Source organism: Vipera ursinii (assembly GCF_947247035.1).
Source record: "Vipera ursinii genome assembly, chromosome: 3".
Classification (NCBI taxonomy): Eukaryota; Metazoa; Chordata; class Lepidosauria; order Squamata; family Viperidae; genus Vipera; species Vipera ursinii.
Genome location: NC_139516.1, coordinates 114,815,155 through 114,828,914, shown reverse-complemented (window position 1 = coordinate 114,828,914; position 13,760 = coordinate 114,815,155). Strand labels below are relative to the sequence as shown.

Below are 13,760 nucleotides of genomic sequence, written 5' to 3'. Positions count from 1 at the left end.
ACGGAGACGTCCTCGGACAAGCACTGGCTCTTCGGCTTTGAAACGGAGATGAGCACCGGCCCCTAGAGTCAGAAAGGACTAGCACGCATGTGCGGGGGAACCTTTACACACTTCTAAGTTACTTCCCACCTCTAAATGTTTCTTTTAATGTATATACATGCTCTCATCTGCTTTTTCAGGACAATTAAGAACCATGTGTTTCTCATACATCAAACATACAAGGAGGTAAATCAACTGAGAAAACCACTTAGAAAGCAGCTCACAGATGAGCTGTTATAATAAAGAATTCACAAACTCCTCATATTCAGTGCCAAAAGTGTGGCATATGCTGAACCAGGTGCAATTCCTGAATTTTTCCTCTCTAGTTGTATTCAAGTATTCAGATTTGATACAGGTAGTCCTCAACTTACAACCATTCATTTAGTGACTGTTTGAACTTACAATGGCACTGAAAAAAGTGATTTATGATTGGTTTTCACACTTACAACCATTGCCACATCCCCACTGGTCAGATTATCAAAATTCAAGAGCTTGGCAACTGGTAACTGGCATGTGTTTCGGGGTGATGTGTTCACCATTTGTAACCTTCCCAGCCAGCTTTCGACAAGCAAAGTCAGTGAGGAAGCCAGATTTGCTTAACAACTGCAGGCAAAAAAGTCATAAAATGGGGTATAACTCACTAAAGAACTGCCTTGATTAGCAACAGAAATTTGGGGCTCAATTGTGCTCATAAGTTGAAGGCTACCTGTATAGCTAGAAATTGTTCCCCATGGCCAGTTAGCATCAGGAAACAGACCCATTTGGCATAATTGAGAGCGTCACACCTTGTGACCTTAACCATTGGTCCCTATCCCGAAAAATATCTGTATCCCTAGTTATTTTTTTGTTGTTCAACACCTGTGAAAGAAAAGCCTTTAAAAATTAAGAGTCTTGGTGAATAGTGGGTACGAAAGAGACAGAACCTATGTTCCAGTATAAACCTATAAAGCCTCTTTAACTGCTATTGCTATTCTTCATGTCCAGACTGCATAACTTTGTATTGATGTAACCTGTAGAAATATAAGCATTCTGTATCGGAAGCAGAAAAAAGAACACCTAAATCTTTATTTTAAAAAAAGGAAAGAACTCATAGATAGAAAGAACTCCACACAGGGATTAAAATTATGTTATGAAATATGTTATGATATGAAATACGAATGAAGTGCTGATTTTATTATACTAACTAAACAGAAATGATGAGAGTTGGTGCCTACCTGTGGGCTGATATGCACAGTAAAACTCATGTCTGGTGGAGAAGTCAAAGGAACAGCATGGGGCACAACGGGGGGTGCGTTTTTCTTAAGTAGACAGCCTGTTGTACTGCCAGACCCTATGGAGTTCATGGGGAAGGACAGAGTCTCTGATGCACCAAGAGATGTTTCCTGGTGGTTGAATTTGCTGTTTGTATCAGAGTTCCCATTTCCAGGTACAGATCTGGTATGAACTGGGAAACCTGAAAGAAGAAAGAGGGAAGACAAGAGGCTATTTTCCATATCACATATTTTCTCATTCCTTAAATAGGGAGACGTTCATGAGCAGAAATACAGGGTTTAATTTCCTTTAGGAAAAAAGAGGGTACTGGAGACTTCTGTCACCTTTGCCGTGTTTGTTTATTCACCAATATTAAAACAGAGGCAAGAAGGCCTTGAAGACCAAGAAGACCTAATATGGCTGCTATTCAGAAGCCATCTTATTTTTTATATTTAACTTCCTTGATGGTGGTGAAGTAATTTGTGAAGAGGGAATCATTGTGAAGACAAGGCTAATCTCTTATAATACTCAAGCTAGTGATAACAGATGCTAAAGTATAACCAAGAATATTTGGAACAACTGAAAAAGTCTCTCCATTAAAAAACTCTTAAGTGTTAAACCTCTGGCCCCCACACAGCACAGATTTTCCTTTCAGATGGGAAAAATCCATTACTAAATTTTCTCTTCCAGCCATCGTCCAAGGCTGTCTTTCTGTTGCTGGGAAGTCTCAAAATAGATGTTGCTAGATGGAGAGTAAGGTAGGGTATGAAGTGCTTCCAGATCTCAACAGCTGCTCTCAACGATTTCCCTAACATTACTCACAATGGAAGGGCAATCTTTGTTTTTGTGTAGGAAAGGAATGAATTAATATCAATGTCTCTTCCTTGCCACTTCTGTCTTGCTACTCGATGCTGACAGGACATCCAGAGCACTCTGCAATAGTAGTCAGAATCATCTGGGCCACCAGTTTTTAAGGTCTGCCATTACAGTGTGTGCCAGAGAGCATTATGCTTCACAAAATGGTGTCTATCAGTAAGGGCAACTGATTTACCATGCTAAGCAACTCTTCATAAATAGCATGGCATTGTGCTGGAATGCAATCTAGGATTCATTTCTTCTAGGTCAACCCATTTTTAATATCTCAACCTAAACTCCTATTATTTACATAGTAATGTCTTGCCAAGTTAAAAGTTGAATATAATTTTGCTCAGTGAAACCAGTCCTCTTAGATTACATCATGTAGAAAGAAGCTGGTTGGAAATAGGCTGTAGTTTTAGAAATCTAAACTCTTTGAGTCCCCAAATTAAAAGGCATTCAGGGCAATTCATTAAAAAAAAAATTCTAGGATGGGGTATCTGCAGATGCCTTTCACTGGTGTCTGCCAAGCTTACCTGATGTTTTTTAAAATATTTCAATAATAAATTAGAATAACATACTCATAAAGAGTATAAATTATTTTTAACCAAAATTATACATCCTAATCAGATTGGAGTTGTTCCAAAGAGATATATGATAAACATCATAAATTATTTTGAATGTTATTGAGAACATAAATTAAAATACATCATGACTATGATCTTTCTTAAAGCTTTGTTTAAAAAAATGTGGATTGATTTTTTATGCTTGAGGTTTTGAGAAAGATGAATTTCAGGACTACTTTTTTCATGTGATACAGATTATTTATAAAAATAAAAAGCAAAGGAAATTGTAAACGGCTCTTTATCACAACAATGTCCTATACTAGTGGACAATCACTTAGATATGAGTCAACAGTGTGCTGCAGCTGCCAAAAAAGCCAACACAGTGTTAGGCTGTATTTATTTATTTATTTATTTTATTGCATTTATATACCGCCCTTTCCCTGAGGACTCAGGGCGGTTTACAGGGAGTTAAAAATCAACCATACAAAAGTTAAAACCCAATTTGAAAAATATTAAATCAACCCTGTACTATTAAAAACCCCAATTAAAATTGCATTAACAGAGGGATAGAATCAAGATCACGTGGAGTATTAATACCACTTTACAATGCCTTGGTGAGGCCACACTTGGAATACTGCATCCAGTTTTGGTCACCACGATGTAAAAAAGATGTTGAGACTCTAGAAAGAGTACAGAGAAGAGCAACAAAGATGATTAGGGGACTGGAGGCTAAAACATATAGGGAACAGTTGGTGGAATTGGGTATGTCTAGTTTAATGAAGAGAAAGGCGAGGGGTGACATGATAGCAATGTTCCAATATCTCAGGGGCTGCCACAAAGAAGAGGGAGTCAAGCTATTCTCCAAAGTAACAGATGGAAGGAGAGAAGCAACCTAGAACTAAGGAGAAAGTTCCTGACAGTTAGAACAATTAACCAGTGGAACAACCTGCCTCCAGAAGTGGTGAATGCTCCAACGCTGGAAGTTTTTAAGAAGAGACTGGACAGCCATTTGTCTGAAATGGTATAGGGTTTCCTGCCTGAGCAGTGGGTTCGACTAGATGACCTCCAATATCCCTTCCAACTTTATTATTATTATTATTATTATTATTATTATTATTATTATTATTATTATTATTATTATTATTATTATTATCTCGCTTTCCACTTCTTTAGCTTTACTGGCCATAGAACCACTGGCAATGACCACACTTCAGTAAAATCCCAGGAGCTAAATTAGCAACATAAAATGGAAATTACACACTGACCATGCTGTACTTAACATTTTCTCAACATGAAAATTCCTTAGTACTATTAACAGAATAGTGTGGCTTTGTGCTAGGTTATTGGATTAATCAATAAAAAACTGAAATACTGATATAGGATTTGTAAAGGAAGAAATGTAATACAGTACCTGCATCTAGTTAAAGGATTCAATGTTTCTTTAAAAAAGGTTAAATACTTAGGAATTTAGTTGACAAAAAATTATTTAAAATAGCTATTTACCAAATTGAAAAAGTATAACAATAGATATCTGCAGATGGAGAATATTAAACTAGTTTTGAAAGAACTGAATATTTTACCAACACTTAATTTTCTTTCTCAGATTACTTCAATACATAATGAATGATACATCACTTAAGATATTAAGTGACTTCCTATAATCAAGTACATATGATCCAATAAAAAAACCAAGGATTAAAATCAAGATTTTAGTAGATTAAAAAGACCAAGTGGTAGTCCCCAAACTTTACACTGTGTTACAATGTTAATTATTTCATATGAATTTCTGAGTAGATTCTTATTGTCCAGCTAAGTCTATGGAAGGGACAGGACTTTCACTCTGCATAAGTATGTCTAGTTGACGTAAGCAAAACAAACAATTTATAAGAGGTCATGCAATAATAAATAAGGTTCAGGAGAAATGTAGAAAAACTAGTTTTCTCCTCACTTGCTTTTTTATTAAATATTTACCTTTATGAAAGAAAATTCTAAGAAAATCACTCAGTGGAGAGTTAATAACTTGTTCATATTGCAAGATTTAATTATTAAGAAAATGAACACTGAGACTTATTTTATAATGATCCAGTCTACATGATTAGTTTCAGTAATTTCAAATAAGTATCATAATATTAATGGCATTGCAAAAGTAGGGGAGAATACTGAGAAACTTGACTGATTCCATGATTAAATGTAGAATTTGAATGCAGTGATAGAAATGCAACAATAGCACCTTCACTGCTAGAAAAACATTACATCTACTGTAAAGATAAACATTACTAAGCCATATGTACAGTATATTTTCAATATATTCTGAGACAGTTTATATATGCTAATTACTGCAAGGTGGGTGTTGTGTACTGGGTTCGTTGCTTGAGTGAAGAGAAGAGGCGAGTGAGTTCAGTCAGGAACATTATTTGTTTGCAGGAACTGAACTAAGAAACAGGGCTGCAAATGCAGCTATTTATACCCTGGCCTCTAGGTGGCAGCCAATAGGTTTAAAGCAACCTATTGCCACCCTAGCAGCCAATGGCAACTTTGGAGACGGGCTGTCTGAGGAGCTGGGAGTGTTAGCCAGCTCCTTGCTTAAGCAACCCTCCAGCATTCAAAACCCACATGGTACACTCAGCAAAACAAGGCCCAATACATTACACCCCTCCCCCCTAGAATGTACACACATTATAATAACACAAGTAGAAGAAATAAAATACAGCAATTTCAGGGTTTGCAAAAGTACAAAATAGCAATATGCATAAATACGGTATTGTTCAAGTGTATTCACTAATACAGAAACTTTCCTGAGCAGGTAGCAATTACAGTAATCACACAACATTACAGCACAATTATTTAAGGACAAAATCCTGTAAATAAGCTGGAGGTTTACGAACCCTCGTAGATCGCCTGGGGGTTCCAGGCAATTTCCGGTCTACCAGCTTGCCCGCCGGGCTGGGTAGACCAGGACTCTTGAGTCCATGAGAGTCTGGCTGACTCGAGTCCCTCTGGCCGGCCATTTCAGGTTGGCCCAAACCAAAGTCCTTTGTTGGAGCAGAGTTAGCACAGCGGCTGTATTGTTCAGGTTGACTCTCCCTGTCAGGGGGCCCATGTTGCACTCCCGGGCTTTGCCCATCTACGACCACCTCCCTATTGCTCTAACTGCTAGGGTCCTCAGAGCATGTGAATTGTCCCACTTGGCTGCCAGTTTCTGGCTCTAGGAGTGGACCTGCAACGAGGTCCTCGCTTTGTGGCTGTTCTAGGAACCACTGATCAATATGGTGGCGAACGACTCACCCACCATCTAGAGTCACCGGAGATTTTAGCAATTTTGCCTGGCACCCACAAGTTCCCATGCCCATAGTTCCGGGCCCGCAACCCATCAGCCACTTGCAACCCCCTCGCCTTTGGTGTCTAGTCATGCCAGCCACATGACCACAGAGATGTCCTCGGACAAGTGCTGGCTCTTCGGCTTTGAAATGGAGATGAGCACCGGCCCCTAGAGTCGGAAACAACTAGCATGCATGTGCACCTTTACCTTTACTTTAAATGAAAGAAGATAATATGGTTTTAAAACTGGAGGAAAAATACCGATAAGATGCACTATTCTGATAATATTACACTCATAGCTGAAAATGGAAAAATGAACTCCCAAGTTCTAGCAATGAAGGTCAAGGCACACAATGGGAAAAATGGGAGCTATGTTTAAATATATAGACCAAGACTAATTGCAGCAACTGAAGTAACCAAAATTAGAAGGGATGGGGAAGGACCCCAAAGTGGTAGATAGCTTCTGCCTCTTAGATTTAAACACCAATAATAATCCTTTTTAAATACACCACTCTCTAATTAGATTATTTATTGTGATTAGCACCATATCAGTCTGAGTCAATTTCTTGCAGAAGTTATCAGGTGAAACTGCTCCTCCTAACCACCAGCTACTCATTATAGTTTTTACTACAACTGTTTCAAAAACCATGCTTTGTCCCACATAGCTCCCGATGTTACTACTGAAAAATAGTAGTGGTGTAATTTTATGTAACTTTGTAATGTGGAAAATGACAAATGGTAATTAGCACTCCTTTATTATATTTCAGGTTTATAATCTGAAGATGGATAAGACTGAGTCAAGATAGCTACTTAAGAATCAATTACATGTTATGAAATATGCAGATCTGCCACCAATCTAGCTATCCCCATACTTGACCCTCATAAAATTAAGATAAGAAGTGACAATGTCATTTTTTTGGTCCCTGTTAACTGCATGTTGTCAATGCGTCTTCCATTTTTGAGGAAGAAGTGGGGAGAGACATAGTGGAGAGCACAGTCCAAGACCCACAATTTTGGGTAGAGATATGTAAATGCAGATCTTTGATATCTCAGTCCAATAGTGTGTGTGTTAATTTCCATCTCTTATATGTATACTAAGGTTAAATCGAATGTTTTTTTGAGGCAAGCAAGTTACATACTCATGGAGCCCATTATCCTGTCATGGTAAATTTACTGAGGAGCTAATACCACTATGTGGCTACCCTACTTCAAGCTCATAAGATTGAATACTAACCCATTAAAGTGAATGAAACCCATCCAGATGTAATTAAAATCTCTTATTCTGATGTTTATGTATCTGAGAGAGAGAAGTAGAGAAGGGTGCATCCTATAAAATATGAGGCACCAATTTATCACTGATCAACTATTAATGCTGAAAACAGGCATACAAGTGTTTGGATGACAGGAAATATAATCAAGCAATGGCTTTTATTTATGCATTTCTGACTATTTGACAGAATTTCTGTAAGATTTTAAACTCATGATGAATCATAATTCAACTGAAATTTAAAAAAATAAACTCACAATGAACTAACTAAAAAGAAGTGTCATGCATTTTTTTTAAAAAAAAGCCCATTGATCTCTTGAGTTCCATTAATATAATGATGAAGGAGCATCTTCCCAATGAGAAAGTAGCTAGATCAGCAGCTCTCAACCTTTTCTATACCCCGCACCCCTAGAACGCTCTGATATATTCGCGCACCCTTTGCAAAAGTTCAAAACAACGGCAATAAATTATGCATATACACTATAATTTTGAAAAGCCGAGTTTTCGCACCCCCTGGAATATTGTCTTGCACCCCCAGGGGATGCAAGCACCCCTGGTTTGGAACCCCTGAGCTAGGTAGGCGTAGGAACTTCATTTTCTTTCCCTCAAGATGAACATAAATCCAGTGCCTGTCCCCATCCTCCCACCTAGTGTTCATCTGTACACAAGCTCCTAACTCACTCTTTGTGTTGACAACCTGAAATCCAGAATTGTTCATGACGTACTTACTCACAAAGTCTGTGTGAAACTTCATGCAATGTGGATGATCCCCGTACATTTTTAATCTTCAATCCATCACCTCACTGGAACAGCAAGAGTGCCTCCAGCTTCAAAAATCCTTAAAATGTTCTCCTTTCCTGATCAAAAGTGACCCAGACAGCAGTTTCCACCAATTCCAGGGTAGAGCAGCCTCCTCAAGTGGAGAAGAAATTACGTGCAAGCAAATCCGGCTTAACCACAAGACAGCAACAGCAGCTGTTGGATGGCTGGTTAGAAACAGTTGGAGCTGCTTTTCCCTCCCTCCCTCCTTCTCTCTGCTTGTAGCAAACTTAAAATCTCCCTCAAAGGGAGCTGGATTCTTGCTTTATGATATCCTGGTAGCTGAATTCATCAGTGTACACCAATGAGTGTATCACGCTACTGATATAACTCACAAATCAAAAGCTGGGGGAATAAAACTGGGTTGGATATTATTCAATGTGTTCATTTTTGAAAAAGGTCAGTGCTGTGTGGAGTAATAAAAATGACATATAGCTAAAGTTAAATATGGGTATTTCTGTGCTGGTCTTGTTGAGATACAAATTGGATAATATCTAATAATATTATCTTATAAGGAGCTTTTTAAATGTAAGATGGTGACTTTATTTTGACATTGCCATCGTTTGATAGATGGGGTTCTCTTGTCTAATAACAAAACAGAACTGCAATTAACAAGCAAACCCTTTCCATTGCAGTTTGCATCCGCATACTTAGAAGTGTCAGATCTGTTGAATTCGTTGATTAATTAGGTACCTTCAAGTTGGCATTGATTCTTAGTAGTCACTGAGATAGACCTTCTTAAGGGTGATTTGTCCCCAGCCTTATTTCTTAACAGTGCGCCCATTGCCACTAAAATCACTTTAGGACTTTAAAGTGATTCCTGGTGTTCTCCTTGAAAATGGTGAATATATGTTCAAGACCATATCATGCAAACTGGTTGGTGTCTTCTTCCACTTTACCTTAACCTAGAAGTTGCAAAACATGTTGAGTGCCATCCAACCTGAGGAGCCTAACACATGGCACTGTATCACCAATCACTTTACCTTGTCCATCCATGTGGTTTCTTTGGTAAATCACAAGATTGGTTTACAATTGCCTCCTCCCACACAGTACAAACTGATGCCTTTGCTATTGTCATACTTCTGCTGCCCAATAGAAGTGTTTTGTGTTTTGTGTTTTGTGTCCAGGGTTTTTAGGTTCACTTTTTAAATCAATATCAATAATGTTATTATTGATGTTATTGATATTGGTAAACTAATATATTGATGATTTCAAACATTTGAGATAATATAAATTCTCCTGGACTGGACTGGAAAGCCTCCAAAATCCCTTCCTGCCCTATGATTCAGCTAGCCTTACCTTTGAAGAAATAGATAACCAAGTCAAGGAAGAAATGTCTATTCCAGTGATGGCAAACCTTTTAGAGACTGAGTGCCCCAAAATCGCCTCCGCCCATCCTGCCCCTACTCCGCTCCATCCCGCCCCCACTCTGTTCCCACCCTGCCCACCTGCAGGGCCACTTACCACCTCCAAAGCCCACCGCAGATCACCCAGGTGGTCCAACAGCACCATGGTGGCCACACCCTCTGCCCATATGCCTGCAGCATCAACTGCGCGTGATGGGGCATGAGGGCGGAGTCTTGTCCCTGCTGCCCGGCTGCCATGTCCTTGGCTGTGCTACTCTGTGTTGGATGCACTCGGGGGTGACTCTCCTCCAGGGGGGCTACTGGTGAGGGGGCCACAGAGAGAGGCGAGGCTGGGGCAATGGCATGCGTGCCCACAGAGAGGGCTCTGAGTGCCGCCTCTGGCACGCATGCCATAGGTTCGCCACCACTGGTCTATTCTATCTTTTTTTTCCTGTGTGGTGCTAGGTTAAATCTGATTCTATTTATATATTCAAATAGAAAAATGGATTTTAAGTCAAACAAACCTCAACTATGTTAAAAAAGACCTACTGTCTTCTCTACAAGGATCTTAGGATCTATAATTATGTTTTGAACCTTCTTCAGTCTGTTTTGTACAAAGACTCTGCCTGCAATTTAGATATTTGTAGCAAACCAGCACCAGCTTATGATTTCCCCGAAGTACAGCATTTTATTTTGTAATTTTTTTTAAAGCTGCTGACCCTGATTGGAATGCCTTTATCATTACTAACATTAAATATTATACCTGAAATAACAAAATTTAAAAAGAAGTTTTATATTTTTATTTTACCTTTTAAAAACATTTGATTGTGATCATTTCCTATGTGACTGAATTATCTCCTAAGGAAGGGAGAATCTCCAGCTGCATAGCTAGGACACTACACTATAAACATTATTTATTCATTTTTTTTACTTTTTAATTTCCAGGAAGATAGCACAGGAAACAATGAATCTTGTTTCTCTTACATGGTTAGGGCAATAGAACCAGGTGAAGTGCACTCTGGAAAATAGGTGATGACAGCTGGAATTACCTAGCTGCCACCAAAATTAGGAGGCATAGCTATGAAGACCTTGGTGGCTTCTGAGGGGATATTTAAGACCTCTACCCTCACATTTTGTGTGCTCATCCCTTCTGCTACAGAATCTATTACTATATTTGAGGATTATCTCTTCCTATCACTAATATATAGGGATTTTACTTATATATTACATTTACAAAAATAATGAAGGTGGGATTTAAACAACAAACAAACAAACATAAATATCATCTGCCCTATTCAGCCATTATTTCTTAGTAATTAAACAAGAAAACTTCAGTAAAAAACACAGAAGCACAGACCATCAAAAGTATGTTGGAGTGGCAATGTAGATGCAGGAAGATGGGTGTCAGAACCCATATTTCTAAGGGGCTCTTTCTAATTCTGATTCTAAACTTCATTCTTTCTATTCCTCTGGGTTCTGTCATACTCCTGGAAGGGAAGGGGGAAGACACTGCAGGTTGCTTCTTTGTTTTCTATATCGCTACAATGTAACTCTTTCCCTGTCTCTGCATACACACTCTTTGAATTGTCCTCCCTTGATGTCAACTAGAAAGAAGGGAGGAAAGAATGTGCCTCCGGGCATCTGGCTTATCTCCTGTGCGGAAGGGAAGGTGTGAAGACCCAACAAACACCGCTATAACCCTGAGACGGACTGGTGCTATCAGCATTTTCCCACAACGGATTTAACACCTGGGGAATTGGCCCATTCGAACTGACTGGATGAACTATTGGGGTGGGGTTTGCTTGGGACTCCTTTAACCTATTGATCTGAGTGGGGAAACCCTCAGATCCTGTCTATTATGCCTTCTATCAGCTTCTCCTAATAAAAGTTCCTTTTGGAAGAACCTGCTTCCACAAGTTCTGCTTTCTTAGGATGAGGTTTTGAAGTGGGCCCTGACAACGGGGCTCTGTCTTTCATGTATGGTTTCTCCCTCCTGGGGGACCCTGCAAAGGGTCAAAAGTTGCCCCGTAGAGGCAGCAAGTAAGGAGGGGACTCTCGTTGATCATGGGGTGGTGGTAGCGGCAGACCTCCTGTTTGATCTGAGGAAGTCCTCCAAACCGGCGGTGGAAAGACTGGCTGCATTCATGTAGCCAGTCCAAAGCTGCTGACAATAGAAGTCAACAAGCACTACCAACCAACTTTACAGCAATGTGGATGAAACTGGGTGAGACCTGATCCTTTCTTTATGATTTTAAGACTTTTTCCTGAAAATCTGCCCAAAGCACTCCCCCGATGAAAGAGGGAAAGGGAATTTCTGCCCCATTCCCTCAGAAAAGAAAAGCCAGGAATTAATTACTTGGGGATACTGGCAAAACCTAGAAGACTTATCTGAAATTAATATATACATACAGCTTGAAAATTTGGGGACTAAAAGTGTTTTTAAGACCTTTTTTTTAAGAAAAAGACTTGAAAAGTTTACAACATAAGTTTTGGATCTAAAAACTGGAAAGTGTCATTGATGACATCTAGTGGTGAATTATGGCACTACAATTTATTTATGCCTAAAAGAAACGTGGCTTGAAGCCCAGAACTAGTTAAGACTTTGGTTGGCTTTGGAAGCTTTTATTATTGAGAATTACAGTTGAGAAAAAAGAAACAGGTTTGGGGGCTGCTTATCTGTGTGACAGAGATGATAAACGTTCTGAATTTGGCCTGACTGAAGTTTGAACATAAATACTGACTTTCAGAACTGTATTGTGGATTTATTTATTTTTGTAGAAGAAACATATAGAATTCTTTGGATTATAAATCTTGATTGTTAAACAATCTTCAGTGGTTCTTTTTTCTCCCTGGACAGAAAGGATATATTTCTTACTGGACAGAAAAAATTGAATTTTACTTATATCTGCTTGGGGGAGATTCAAGAACAGATAATTGGTTGGATAAATCTATAAAAGCTACTTATTTAAAAAAAATGGATGTTTCATACTAAGCATTAAATAGTAAAACACCATCTTTTAACATCTGTTCCCAGTAACCTTAACTTGCCATATCACCAAGAAAATACTGATGAAACACAGAAAGAAATTCTTTCCATGTTGAAATTAATACAAAAAACAATTACTTTAGCTTGTGAGCAGGTTAATAGTAACACAAAGGAGATAAAAGGACAATTTTCTAATTTAAATCTACAAACTCAGAAAACAACTACAGAGAAGGAACCAGCAACCCAGAAAATAGAAGGAAAACTAGAGAATGCTGACACAAACATTGGCAATCTAAAGGAAGAAACTAATGACCAGACTCAGATAAATGAAAACTCAGAAGAAACAATGATAATATTGGAAATGGAGCAGACATTTTATAAACTAAGGTTTCAGAACATACTGGATGACAAGGAAGGAAAGCTGATGGAATGGAAGATAAAGTTAACAGAACCTCGGGGAACTGGAAAAGGAGGGAGGCGGTTTAATGAATATCAATGGGCTGTTGTTGTTGGTTGCGAAGTCGTGTCCGACCCATCGCGACCCTATGGACAATGTTCCTCCAGGCCTTCCTGTCCTCTACCATCTTCTGGAGTTCATCTAGGCTCACGCCTACTGCTTCAGTGACTCCATCCAGCCACCTCATTCTCTGTCGTCCCCTTCTTCTATTGCCCTCAATCTTTCCCAGCATTAGGCTCTTCTCCAGTGAGTCCTTCCTTCTCATTAGGTGGCCAAAGTATTTGAGTTTTAGCTTCAGGATCTGGCCTTCTAAAGAGCAGTCAGGGTTGATCTCCTCTAGGACTGACTGGTTTGATCGCCTTGCAGTCCAAGGAACATCAACGGGCTAGCTCTTCCAAAAACACAAAATTGTTTCTCTTGTTCCAAATAATATATACAAAAATAGAGGAAGAATTATTTGATGATCCAAATGCACTGACTTGGAAAGTTAGTTGGCAAAGAAAGAAAGCTAGAGTAAAATTGAAGGAAACAGAAGCTTTGACCTATTAGAGGGGATGCTATATTATTAATTAGAAGTTTGGATATGGTTAAGAATAGATTGTTAGAAATAGAAGTATTATTATAACTAGATAGATAGGATTTGTAATCAGAATATTATATCTTGGTATGAAAAGGGAAATACAAATATGTTAAGAACTTTGAATAAGGGATGCTTTTGGTTACCCAAATATAACTTGTTTTGAAATTATAAATGATTAGGATACTTTGAACATGGATGGGAAATTAAAATTGAAAAAAAGCAAAAATAGGACATGTACTGAATAAGTGGAAATTGAGTGCAAATGTAATTAAGATA

The 13,760-nt window shown here is 38.6% G+C and overlaps 1 protein-coding gene across 1 annotated transcript in view; it reads right to left on the bottom strand.

Annotated features, from left to right (window-relative positions):
• RXRG (retinoid X receptor gamma) overlaps positions 1 to 8,074 on the bottom strand; it is a gene marked incomplete at both ends in the record, with an annotated part of 43,989 nt that extends 35,915 nt beyond the window's left edge. The window contains 2 exons of the mRNA XM_083357558.1: positions 1,254 to 1,492; positions 7,978 to 8,074. Of these exons, the coding sequence (XP_083213684.1) occupies positions 1,254 to 1,492; positions 7,978 to 8,074 (336 nt within the window). The remainder of the gene's footprint in view (positions 1 to 1,253; positions 1,493 to 7,977) is intronic.
• Between the last annotated feature and the right edge of the window lie 5,686 nt (positions 8,075 to 13,760).